The sequence below is a fragment of the Rhinopithecus bieti genome, unplaced genomic scaffold, assembly GCF_001698545.2.
Source record: "Rhinopithecus bieti isolate Rb0 unplaced genomic scaffold, ASM169854v2 scaffold_23862, whole genome shotgun sequence".
In the NCBI taxonomy this organism is placed as follows: domain Eukaryota; kingdom Metazoa; phylum Chordata; class Mammalia; order Primates; family Cercopithecidae; genus Rhinopithecus; species Rhinopithecus bieti.
Window position 1 is genome coordinate 717,335 of NW_016811338.1, and position 13,435 is coordinate 730,769.

The 13,435-nt window shown below is 37.7% G+C and overlaps 1 protein-coding gene across 6 annotated transcripts in view; it reads right to left on the reverse strand.

Annotated features, from left to right (window-relative positions):
• The window catches only part of TPK1 (thiamin pyrophosphokinase 1), a 404,677-nt gene that overhangs the window by 163,919 nt on the left and 227,323 nt on the right, over positions 1-13,435 (reverse strand). For 5 of the 6 annotated variants that reach the window (XM_017893766.1, XM_017893762.1, XM_017893765.1 and 2 more), the window contains one exon: positions 10,132-10,227. The exons of the other annotated variant lie outside the window; for it this stretch is intronic. In XM_017893766.1, the coding sequence (XP_017749255.1) occupies positions 10,132-10,227 (96 nt within the window). The remainder of the gene's footprint in view (positions 1-10,131; positions 10,228-13,435) is intronic. 6 annotated transcript variants of the gene reach the window in all.

Consider the following 13,435-nt stretch of genomic DNA (forward strand, 5'->3'; position numbering starts at 1 on the left):
GTACCTGGGTTGTACATCTCACTCTCTGTTGGATTCTATTAAATATAGAGATATATTTAATATATACAGGTTCCCTGGGAATAGGGGAAGTTCCAGACCTCACCTAGGAAATACATTAACATGTAAGAAGCTCTCAGTTTAATTCAAGTTTCTGATATTGAGAGTTCCTGTAAAATTAGAATATGTCCAAAAAAAAAAGAAAAAAACCCACAATACTATGTTGAGAGTCCCGTAATAAACTGTAACAAATTTAAGAGATCTCTAAGACATAATCTAATTCTTAAGTGATATTATTACACAAAATCTATTACATTTAGCTGCACAAGAGTGTATTACTATTACTATCACCACTATTGCCAATTTTTAAAATAAGGACTTCCTATGGAGCAGGCACTGAACTAAGTACTTTACCATGTAATGCTCTGTTATAGGTGGGTTAGTATTCTTACTTTACATATGAGAAAACTGAGGCTTAAAGAACTTAAATACTAGCCGGGTGCGGTGGCTCACGCCTGTAATCCCAACACTTTGGGAGGCCAAGGTGGGTGGATCACCTTGGAGGTCAGGAGTTTGAGACCAGCCTGGCCAACAAGGTGAAACCTCATCTCTACTAAAACTACAAAAACTAGCCGGGCATGGTGGTGTGTGCCTGTAATCCCAGGTACTCGGGAAGCTGAGGCAGGAGGATTGCTTGAACCCCGGAGGTGGAAGTTGCAGTGAGCCAAGATCATGCCACTGCACTCCAGCCTGGGTGACAGAGTGAGACTCTGTCTAAAAAAAAAAAAAAAGCCCAAAATGAAAAAAAAAAACTTAAATATCTTTCTACTGTCAAGCAGCTAAAAAGAGTGCCAGGCCTATCCTGAGCACCTGAATACCTGACTTCTAATCACAATGCTTTGAAGATTAATATTTTATTAAAGTTTAAGGTGGTAATTATTACTTTCAATAATAAGCATATTCATTATCACAATTGGTAGAGACAAGCAAGATTCTAAAGCACCTGGACACATGTCACAGGAGAACTAACATGGCATCAAGAATGCTAGCAAGAAGAGTCCTGCAGAAACTTCTATATGCCAGCTAAGTTTTAGCATAATGGAATTTGCATTGATGTTATTAGAGATGCATTTATTCATTAAATAAATATTTCTTGAATACATAACAATGAGACACAATAAAAAATTTAAAGCAGATGTACATTTAAGATATATGACATGAATTTTGGTAAGATAATGTACTGAAGGGGGCAAGCAGAGGCTAATACAATAACCCAAGTGAGAAATGATAAATGTTTGAACTAATCTAGCGGCAGCAAGACTGCAAAGATAAAAGTGGGCACAGGACAGAGATCTGAAGAATTTCAGGGAACTGTGACCAACTGTCAAGGGATGGTAGAGTAAAGCATAAAATTACTCTTAGGTTTCTGCCAGGCAGGTGGATGGTAGCGCCATTGAATGAGAAAGGAAATACAAAAAGACAAAATGAGGTTCTTGTGAGAACAAAGATGAATTTTGTTTTAGACAATAAAATGAAGCTCCTCTGGTCTTCCAGTTAGCAAGGAGAAAACCAGCTTTGGAGTTTAGGATTAAAGGTACAAATTAGGGAGTTAATGAATGGCACAGAAGTGGTAAGTGAAGGCCACGGAAACAAGATAAAGAGGAGAAAAGCAGGTATGTCAAATGTCAGCATAGGCAGTGCCAGAGAAAATGAGAGGCTGAAGGAGACCAGGACGGACCCTGACAGGCAAGAAGGAGAGGCAGGAATACATAGGTTACTACTTCTAGAGTTAATCCTGATAAAAACATATCTAGTGGCAGTTCTACCTTTGACAGAGTCTTACCATATTTTTAAATTTATCCCCTGGGAAAGTGGGAAAGTTGAGAGCGTCTGGGCTGTCTCCATGGTTTAAAGACCATCAAATGTCTACCTAAGATTTTCTACCAGGCATAATTTTCATGTAAAACAGTTGTCTAAATATGCAGCAGAAACTCACAATTTGAAATTTCCTGAAGAAATATTTTAAAGGCGGGAGAGTCCATCAAAGGCATTGTTTTTTGTTTTGTTTTGTTTTGTTTTGTTTTGTTTTTGCCTAAGTACTAAGAAGCACTTGCCCTTATTCTATATGACCGTGAGACATTCAACAAAAGATTACACCTGTTCTATGATAATAGCATATTTGAAACAGTGAATACATTTTCTCAATGAAGCGTCGTCTTTTGGAATAATTTTAGATTTACTAAAAAGTTCCAAAAATAGTACAAGGAGTATACTCTTCATCCCGTTTTCAGCAGTGTTAACATCTTGTCTAAACATGGCACAGAGGATACAACTAAGACTGACATTGGTCACTACTATTAACTAAACTTTCAAGCTTATTCACATTTCAACAGCGTTCCACTAATGTCCTCTTTTTCCGTTACACAACAGAAATCAGGTTACCATATTGCATTTAGTTGTCATGTCTTCTTCATCTCCTCTGGCCATAACAATTTCTCAGTCTTTTTTTCTTGGCCTTAAAAATGTTGGTCAGGCATTTTATGGAATATTCTTCAATTTGGAGTTCTTTGACTACTTTAAAGGTTAAAGTGGAATTATGGATTTTAGAGAAGAACTCCACAAGTGCCCTTCTCAAATTATATCCATGTAGGAGGGTGTTATTAATATGATATAACGATGTTAATGTTGTTCACTTGATTGACGTGGTATCTGCCAGCCTTCTCCACTATAAAGATTTTTTCCTTTTCAGAATACATTTATACACACACACACACACACACACACACACAGACATATATTTTCCTTTAGATCATGCCAAAGATATCAGTTCATGAGAACAAGCTGTACTGAGACACTGGAGTACCTGGAAAGATATCTTTTGGGGTACTATCATGATTTTTCCTGCAACCCCATCAGTCACATCTTTTTATGCTGCTGAGTAATTAGTCCAATCAGATAGTTAGCCTTAAATTTTATTTTCAGTTGAGGAGAATGTTCATATTTAGTATGAACATAAAACAAATCCACAAGCCCATTACAAAAAAAAAATGTACACCTAAATCCAATACTGATAATTAGAGGATATAACAAAATATTCTAAGCTCATAATATTTGCTGATGTATAAAGATAATGTATTTACCTGAGAAATGCCATGTAGAAATTAAATAGAAAGACTATGTTTAACAGAGTCCTAATGGTCAAGAGTCAAGAACTTCAATTTGGACATAATCAAATAATACAGAAATGTCTTCAAACATGTAAATCACAATTCAGTACTTGCCCAGCCTATTAAGAAAATAAAAAAATAATATATAATAAACTTATGGCCTTTAGTAGTATTTAAATCACAGTCATTTATGTGTGTGTGTGTGTGTATACATATATATAAAAGCATTTGCCCTCATTCATATAACCTACTCACCATCCTTCATTATTTGATTAAAAAACTGCTTAAGAAATAACATGGCCTAATACAAGCGGGCTAAAAGGTAGAGGTTTTAGCAAATAAAACTAGTATTGGTTTAAATCTCTAAAGCATTCAGATTGAATTAATGGGAACTTTTCTGCTCATATAGTCTATGTTTAAAATTGAAGTAACTGATCCTGTTGCCATTTAATACTAGTAAATATCCTAAAGAGACCTAATCCTGTTATTCTTAGAGCCTCTGCATCTTATTGCTGCTTTATTGTAAAGAATGTTTAGATGTTTAGAGAGACAGCTTTTAATGTTTTCCACCAAATCCCAGGGTTTAGATCTCAAGTGTGTATCACAACACTTGAAAATATGTGTCCTTTGAAGACTCAGGCATATCAGATGGCATCCTGATAATGTATTATTCATGACTCAGTTACAGATAAACAATGTGGCAACATGAAAGCAAAGCCTTAAAAAGTCCCAGGTATGACAGAATCCTTTTGTAGAAGAATAAGCGTTAAGGGTGATTAGCTTTAAATTAGATGAACACATGAACTAATAAGGTAATTTAGGGGAATTTAAAAAATTTAATCTCATGTTCTAGATAGTAAACTCTTTTAGGATCAGGACAGACCTAATTCAAATTCTATGAATTTCTAACATATAGTTCTTTAATATTAAATACTATTTTGCATTTTATTTACATTACAATTAACATTTAATAGTAAGAGTCCGACTATAAAATATACTTTGATTATAAATTCATATTTATAATTTAATAAGTAGAAATCCAAAATATATAATAATTTGATATGGTATATTAGATGGAGAAGAGGCATATAAAGATTTGATACAGTTTATGTGTATTATCAGAAGAAATTTTAAAAAGCCTTCATGATCCCATATGGAGGTAAGAGTATGGGTGGAGGGAAATCTTGTATTATTTTCCCTTCTAATATTGCTTTTATCTTGCTATAACATCAAATAAAATACAGTGTCGACCTTCCAAGTTAAATGTAAAGTCAGGTGGAAGCTCACAGATACTCCATTTCCTCAGATTTAATCACTCTGCCCACTTTTTAATGGGGTTGTTTTTCTCATGTAAATCTGTTTAAATTCCTTATAGATGCTGAGTATTAGGGCTTTATCAGATGCACAGATCGCAAAAATTTTCTCCCATTCTGTAGGTTGTCTGTTTACCGTTTATAGTTTCTATTGCTGTGCAGAAGCTCTTTAGCTTAATTACACACCATTTGTCAATTTTTGCTTTTGTTGCAATTGCTTTTGGCATCCTCATCGTGAAATCTTTGCCCGTGCCTATTTCCTGAATGGTATTGCCTAGGTTTTCTTCTAGAGTTTTTTAGAGTTTTGGGTGTTATATTTAAGTCTTTAATCTATCTTGAGTTGATTTTTGTATATGGTGTACAGAAGTGGTCCAGTTTCTGTTTTCTGCATATGGCTAGCCAGTTCTCCCAGTAGCATTTATTAAATAGGGAATCTTTCCCCCATTGCTTGTTTTGGTCAGGTTTGTCAAAAAATCAGATGGTTATAGGTGTGTGGTCTTATTTCTGGGTTCTCTGTTCTGCTCCACCGATCTGTGTATCTGTTCTTGTACCGCAGCCCTGTAGTATAGTTTGAAGTCGGGTAGCGTGATGCCTCCAAGCTTTGTTCTTTTTGCTTAGGATTGCCTTGCTTATCTGGGCTCTTTTTTCAGTTCCATATGAATTTTAAAATAGTTTTTTTCTACTTCTGTCAAGAACGTGTTAGTAGTTTTATTATTCAATTATTCAATGGGAATAGCATTGAATCTATTAATTACTTTGGGCAGTATAGCCATTTTCATGATATTGATTCTTCCTGTCCATGAGCATGGAATGTTTTTCCATTTGTTTGGGTCATTTCTGATTTCTTAGAGCCATGGTTTGTAGTTCTCCTTGAAGAAGTCCTTCACTTTCCTCGTTAGCTGTATTCCTAGGCATTTTGTTCTTTTTGTGGCAATTTTGAGTGGGGAGTTCATTCATGATTTGCTCTTAGCTTGCCTGTTCTTGGTGTATAGGAATGCTAGTGATTTTTGCACATTGATTTTGTATCCTGAGACTCTGCTGAAGCTGCTTATCAGCTTAAGAAGCTTTTAGGCTGAGACAATGGGGTTTTCTAGATACAGGTTCATGTCATCTGCAAACAAAGATAGTTGAACTTCCTCTCTTCCTAGTTGAACAGCCTTTATTTCTTTCTCTTGCCTGACAGCCCTGCCTAGAACTTCCAATACCGTGTTGAACAGGAGTGCTGAGAGAGGGCATCCTTGTCTTGTTATATAATAACTCTTATATTTCAAGCCTCCACACATAAGTTAGATGCTTCTTCACAACACACTATTCTTTGTCCAATCTAGTATATAAAGTAACGGGCTTTAAGTACTTCTCTGGGTCTTCACTTCTTTATGAGGGCTCCCATGTCGTGTAAAATTTGTATGAAATAAAATTTTATGCTTTGTTCTTGTTAATCTATCTTAGGTGAATTTAATTCTCAAGGCCTAGCCAGGACCCCACGAGGATGGAGACAGAGTTGTGCCCACTCCTACAAAGTGCTACCCACACTCTGTGTGCACTACAGTACTTCTTGAAACACTCTTCTCCCCTTTTCTGTCTGATATAGTCTGGATGTTTGTCCCCTCCAAATCTCATGTTGAAATGTGATCCCCAATTTCTGAGATGGAGTCTCACTCTGTCACCCAGGCTGGAGTGCAGTGGTGCGATCTCAGCTCACCACAACCTCCACTGTAGGGGATGGGTCAGGGTAGTGGGAGAAATTACAAAGATAAAGTTATAGGAAATAGACACAAACCTTCTTGGAAGGCCAGCAGGTTTGCATAGCTTCAGTAAAAGATTTGGCTGAAGGGAAATGAATTATCTTAAAAGCTTAGGGCACAGATACATAGGAATGTAGAGGAGTTTATCTAAATAGCTTGTTTACTATGTGGTCCTAGGACTTTATATAAATAACTTGTTTACTGTGTGGTCCTAGGACCAACCTTTGATCATCTGCGGCTCATGACTGCTCTCTACTCAGGAGGTCGACAATGTTAATTACCCTGTAGTGGTGTTTACTTGAGAACTTTGTCATTTAATCTGTACTAAATAAATGTGAACTTCGCTGTCTTATCAAGGCCGAAGCTGCAGACTCAGGCAGCAGAGCCCCTTAGCCCCACTGACAGGCAAAATATCTGTGTCAGTGTATGTCTTTCATCTGTCACTGTGTCAGGGTCTGTGGGTCGGACTCGGCACTCTGCCTCCTGGGTTCAAGTGATTCTCCTGCCCCAGCCTCCCAAGTAGCTGGGACTACAGGCGGTGCCACTGCCCCAGCTAATTTTTTCATTTTTAGTAGAGATGAGGTTTCACCACGTTAGCCAGGGTGGTCTCGATCTCCTGACCTCGTAATCTACCGGCCATGGCCTCCCAAAGTGCTGGGATTACAGGTGTGAGCCACCGTGCCCGGCCAAGAGAACTGGTTCTTATGAAAAGCCTGGCATCTTTCTTGCTCCCTTCTTGCCATGTGACAGGCCTGCTGCCCCTTCACCTTTTGCCATGAGTAAAAGCTTCCTGAGGGGTCATGAGAAGCCAAATAGATTCTGATGCCATGCTTGTACAGCCAGCATAAGCATATGCCAAATACAGCTCGTATCTATAAATTACCCAGCCTCAGGTATTCCTTTATAGCAACGTAAAATGGACTAATGCACTGTCTAGCTCCCATTTGCTTATTATGTCTCAGCCTTCTCTAAAAACCCTGTCTCCCAACTGTGTTATGTTCCACTCTCCTGTGTGTTCTTGTAGTGCATAAAACGTACCAAACTTTCAAGGAGTACTTCTTATATGCAATGTACTGCTGTCGAGTTATGAATAAGCAGACCTGAGCTCAGCCTCATGGGCTGTACAGTCAAGCTGGCAAGAATGACTTTAGGCAAACAATTAGAAATAATTAATAAAATGATCAAAATTGTTCAGAATGCCCTAAAGAAAAAATAAAGGAGGGTATGGAAATGTAGAGTAGCTAAACCTAACTGTGAGTGATAGTTAAGGACAGCCAGTCAAACTCTGCCATGCCCACTATTCTAAGTGAAGTAACTCAGAAATGGAAAACCAAATACTGCATTTTCTCACTTATAAGTGGGAGCTAACCTATGGGTGTGCAAAGGCATAGTGATACAATGGACACTGAGGACTCAGAAGAGGAGAAGGTGGGAGGGGTTGAGTGATGAAAAACTACCTATTGGGTACATTGTACACTACACTGGAGTAACAAGTGCACTCAACTCTCAGACTTCAACAATGTACAATTCATCCATGTAACCAAAAACCACATGTACCCCAAAACTCATTGAAATAAAAAATATATAAAGATAAATAAATGTATCAGACCTCAAAAAAAAGAAACCCTCCAGCATGCATGGTCTAGATAAAAAAAAAAAAAGGAAAACAGATTCCAAGCAGAGGGGGCAACATACACAAAAACACGTTAAAGCAGGAGAGAGGAGAAAATATGGCATAGTTTAGAAAAAAGGAGAAACACTGGTGTAGGATGGGGCTGGAGAATGCATTGGGCCCAAAGCATGTCGGGGCCTGAGGCAGCACAGGCAGTGCACCACTGCATTGCTCTTCAAAAAAGAACTCACTGTTAGGCTGTGTAGAGGCCAGTCATCCGTTATCACCCCGCTGCAACCCCTTCAGGAGGCAGCACATCATGCCACCAAGTCTGTACTCTTCCCTGGCAACCTTTGAGCCAAGTCCACACTCCTCATGAGCACCCTCTAGTCTGTGACTAAGCACAGTTGGAGTACAAGGTTGTTGCTATTTCTGCCCAATGCAAGGGTCCTCTAACAGCTACTCTTGCTTCCAGACTCCCCAACAGATTGGCCAAGACTGTCAGATTTGTTTGCAGATCACACCCTCATCTCCCAGTTTGGGGCTCTCTCTAGATTTGGGCCTTGTTGAATTTAAGATATGATGATTTGTTTCAAGACTCAATGACAGAATATTGTATTATAGATACTATCAGTTAGACACAACGCATTAGACTCACATAATTGCATCTCAGCTTTTGATCATGTCAGTGGAGGTGTTGGGAAAAACAAAAGACAGCTGTGAATATTTACATTTTTTTCCCTAAGAAACACCAAATCAGTGATATCTGGATGAAATAAATAACTCTCAATCGGTTGTTTTCTGCTTTCATTAAACAAATGTTTAATTATATCAATTTACTGCTGGAAATAGCACAATACATTTGATATAGTTCAGCAAAGCTAAAACAGAGATGAGAAATGTTCACTCAATTATTTTTGTTGAGTTCGCAGATCAAGCTGCTTGCCAATTGTGACAGTTAACAAGGTTTTACTTCAAAGGGAGAAAAGAATTTACTACTTACTGCAACTTAGTAAATATATGTTAGGGTGTATCTTTAACAAACTTTTGCTAGAGAGTAAATTTTTGTTAGAGCTACTGCTCTGATATCTATCCCATCCTGCCAAATATGTATTAGCCATGTAGTCTGAATATATAAGCCACGTGGATTGATCCCACACCTGGCTCCAGCCCAAGACAATCAGGATCCTCTCGTTCTCCTTTGCCAAAAGCAAGAGTGGTTTAAAGGAGAGATCTTAAGGGTTGAGTCCAATGATGGTGGGAAGTGATGTATCCCCCCAGCTCTATGCCTTAATCTCCCTACATGTGAAGGGTAAAATGTTACTGCAGGTGGCAGTTGGAGACCATCGGGGAAGCTAGTGTGAAGACAAAACCCACAAAGCGGAGCCCAGATAAATAAAAGAAAAAGAGCATGAGTTCTGATTGAGCTCTGTCTCAAGACTGCCCTATATCATTTGGTATTGATGCAGGTTGACATGTATTTTCTGTTACTTGTACTATCAAAATCATTCTAATATACAAGGGTGTTTTCCTACTTTTCCTGGTTTAAAATTACACAGCTGATAATTCGTCTCAGCTTAAAACTTATTGCCCCTGCTAGTGGGGGGTGGAGGGGAAAGGTCAATTGTCATCGATGCTTCAGGTTTAATTTTGTAGCTCTTCATTAAACACAGTCTTAAAATACTTTGCATACCATTTCAACAGGTATCAAAAAATGAAGTATAAACTTGTGTACTAATTAATGCAATTAAACATATAGATGCTAGGTGAAAAGTACTGAATACCTTAAAGAGCACAAATGCAAGAAAATGCAAAGCAGTAGACTCTTCTCTGGCTTAAAAAAAGTTGATATTCATTTAAATAAAAATTTGCAATGATAGCTCAGGGGCCAAATCAAGGCCATATTTGTTTTGCCTGTAATAATATGCAAATAGACATAGTGCAAAAATACATATAGCTCTTCATGGCAACAATCAACTAGAGACGAATAGTAGCTAGTCACTTTCAGGCAAGAATGAGTTCCCAGTTTTGATTACTTGACACATGGTCCAGTTCACCCATTTTATTACCATGCCACTGTAAGATGTTTACATTTGTGTCCCCTGGTTTAAGGGAACATGTTAATGTTTTGGCAGCTAAGTGCAGATTTATATGCTATACGGGGGGGAAAAACCTGACAGCAATTAAAAAAAAAAAAAAAAAGCACAAAAGTAAATATCCATTTCAGCTGAGTGAAAAAAAAAAACAATTTTTTTTCACATCCTTTGGAATAACCACCAAATACATGTACATCTTACCTTTAAGTCTTTTTCTTCTATCTTCTTTTGGAGCATTTTAAGGCACTTAGTAAAATCAGTGTGTTCTTGATCAGGAGTTGAAATAAGCTCACACCCCTACGTATTAAAGTAAAAGAAAAGGTAAGAATAAGTAGTAATTTCACTCTTATGAACAAGATCAAGAGCTACAAAAGTAAAGATAAGGTATCAACAGACATATCCTATTATGCCTTTACTATTCTCGTATCATTAGAATCATTATCATTATCTTTTTTATTTCACATCATGGGACGTTTCAGGAATGGAATTAGAGTGTTACCATAATGGACTGATTATGATCATCGTTTTACCTGAGAAAGTAGAGATTATACTACATTAATGAGTCTTTAAAAAATACTGATGTGCTTTGGGAGGCCGAGACAGGCGGATCGCGAGGTCAGGAGATCGAGACCATCCTGGCTAACATGGTGAAACCCCGTCTCTACTAAAAAATACAAAAAACTAGCCGGGCGAGGTGGCGGGCGCCTGTAGTCCCAGCTACTCGGGAGGCTGAGGCAGGAGAATGGCGTGAACCCGGGAGGCGGAGCTTGCAGTGAGCTGAGATCCGGCCACTGCACTCCAGCCTGGGCGACAGAGCGAGACTCCGTCTCAAAAAAAAAAAAAAAAAAAAAAAAAAAAAAATACTGATGTGATGACATTCACGATTAACCTAAGGACTTTGATAAATGTATCATAAATTATATTCTCAGCTACCTGAAATTAAAATGAAACTATTTTGACGAAACTTTGAGGTTCTTTAAGCAGAAATGACAATTGTACATGAACGAAAAAACTAATATGAATATTGAAGTAATACTAAAACTTTACATTTTAAGTAAAATCAAGACAGCTGTCCTACAATATTATTTGAAAAAAGCCTCTTTCTCCCTTGTGAGACACAGAACAAGGAGCTATGCCTGTGAAAATATGTCTCCTGGATTATCTTTTGGACATTATGAAATGAATTTATAAGTTCTTCGCCTTCTCTACAAGGTAACCTACCCAGTGAAAAATACTGAAATATATTTACAAGTATGAAGCCACAAAAGTGCCAGTCTGTTGGCACTAGTGAGCTTGGATGGCTAAAGAAACCATATTTTTGAAATGACACCTTTTCCTCCAATGTCATACAGAGGCAAAGGTACATAAAAGTGAGCACGATGGGACTTCAGACTTCTTAATTCCGGAATAAAACAATTCTTGGACTCTGACAAACAGCTGAGTAAGGGAAAGTTAAATATAATCTAGTACATAAAGTTGCCATTCAAAGAGTTTTCAAGGATACAAAACACCCATACTGCCTCTTAAATTATTCTAAGAACCATTCTCGGTAGATTTAAAGGTTCTTCTTTTACTTCAAGGTCTCTTTAAATGTGTCAAGCTCAACCTGTGCTTCATTCATTTATGACTGTCCTGCAATATAGTGACCAATGAAAAAATTAATTTCTCATCATTCAGAAATATATTATGCTCTAAAAGATGTATATGTCATCTTTACAAGATCATCGGCATATACTTTCTTGACCCTAAAAGAACATTGAAATTTACTATAATCACCAAGCAAGGACATAAAGAAGTGACCCTTCTCAGGTTAACACTCCTAAAAAAGAAGACAGAAGCATATGGCAGGGCATGCAGGATATTAGCATGGTTGAACAGAACAGGCTGCCACCAAACCAAAAATCATTACGCTGAAAGTTCCTTAAGGGCAGGTTCATTCATTATTGTTTCCAGTGCCAGGCACTGGTTTGTTGCATAGTAAATGTTCAATAAACGTTTAAATAATATTCTTGAGGAAGAAAATGGATTTTTACAAATACATTTATAAAAATGTACACTGGCTAGAGGGTACAATCGTACAGTGTCTTATTGCTAAATATACCATAAATGACAATGAAAGTTGTCTTCCTCTTTTAAGTGCTGACAATAGACATACTCACCAAAAAGGAAATAAAATTTAAATGGCAAATAGAAACTACAACATAATGGATGATTAATAGATCATTATCTGCCTTCACGGAATCCACATAGAAAGCCATGGGGAAAATGACAGTTAAACAAAACCCAGGAAGTAATCTATCTAGTACCACCGCAACATTTTGTAGATTAAGAAAATAAAACAAGAGATAAAATTGACTTGCTGACAACTGGACAAGGCAGTAATTAGCAGCAAAGCCATGAGTAGAAATCCTATTTATTTACTCTCACAAAGTAAAACAAGTTCTGAGATAGCTGATTGAAAAATGTCACATAACATCTCTAGAGTTAGTTTCACAAGAAGGATACTATACAAGAAAAGCTACTTGAAACATATGAGCAAGGCAGGAATATCTAACTTTACCTCATCATTTAATAATAAACACATAGAAATGCTTGGCTCAGGACATAGAGAGAGATTATTAGCACTGAAAAAATCAGACTGAATCTAACCCAAGAATTTCTATAAACTTGTTGAAGGTTTTAACTGCTAAAAGCACCCATTCACAAGGTGAAATGGTTCTAATCTCATCACAGACTGAGAACAAACTCACTAGAAGTGGAAATAGCTCTAATAACAGGGCAGCATCCAACAGTTAGAAAGGAGACCTGCAAAACAATTAACTGAAGTGCAATAACAGGCCTGTGGCCAACTAAGGACGTTTTTGCTGTTTTCTGGTTCTTAGGGTAACATATTAAGATGTAAAAGAGGAGAAACAAAGATAAAGATGAGACACTACCAAGATCCTGCAAACAAGGAATAATGTAGAAATACTATAAGGTATCAAGCAATACTCACCTACTATATATTAATATTTATGATTATTTTATATAGAATAAAGCCCAATTTCCTAGCATCAGAAGCACTGAGGTGCTGTGAAAAATTCCACTGATAAGATATTTTCTTGAAAAAAAGACAACCCTCATACTCACTATCCAAGGACTGAGAAGATATTAAAGCCATGATATTGAGCAAAGTAAGAAAGTATATGACTTTCTGGGGCGGAGCAAGATGGCCGAATAGGAACAGCTCCAGTCTCCAACTCCCAGCGCGAGCGACACAGAAGACCGGTGATTTCTGCATTTTCAACTGAGGTCCTGGGGTCATCTCACTAGGGAGTGCCGGACAATCGGTGCTGGTCAGCTGCTGCAGCCTGACCAGCGAGAGCTGAAGCAGGGCGAGGCATCGCCTCACCTGGAAGCGCAAGGGGGAAGGGGATCCGTTTTCCTAGCCAGGGGAACTGAGACACACAACACCTGGAAAATCGGGTAACTCCCACCCCAATACTGCGCTGTAAGCATACAGGCA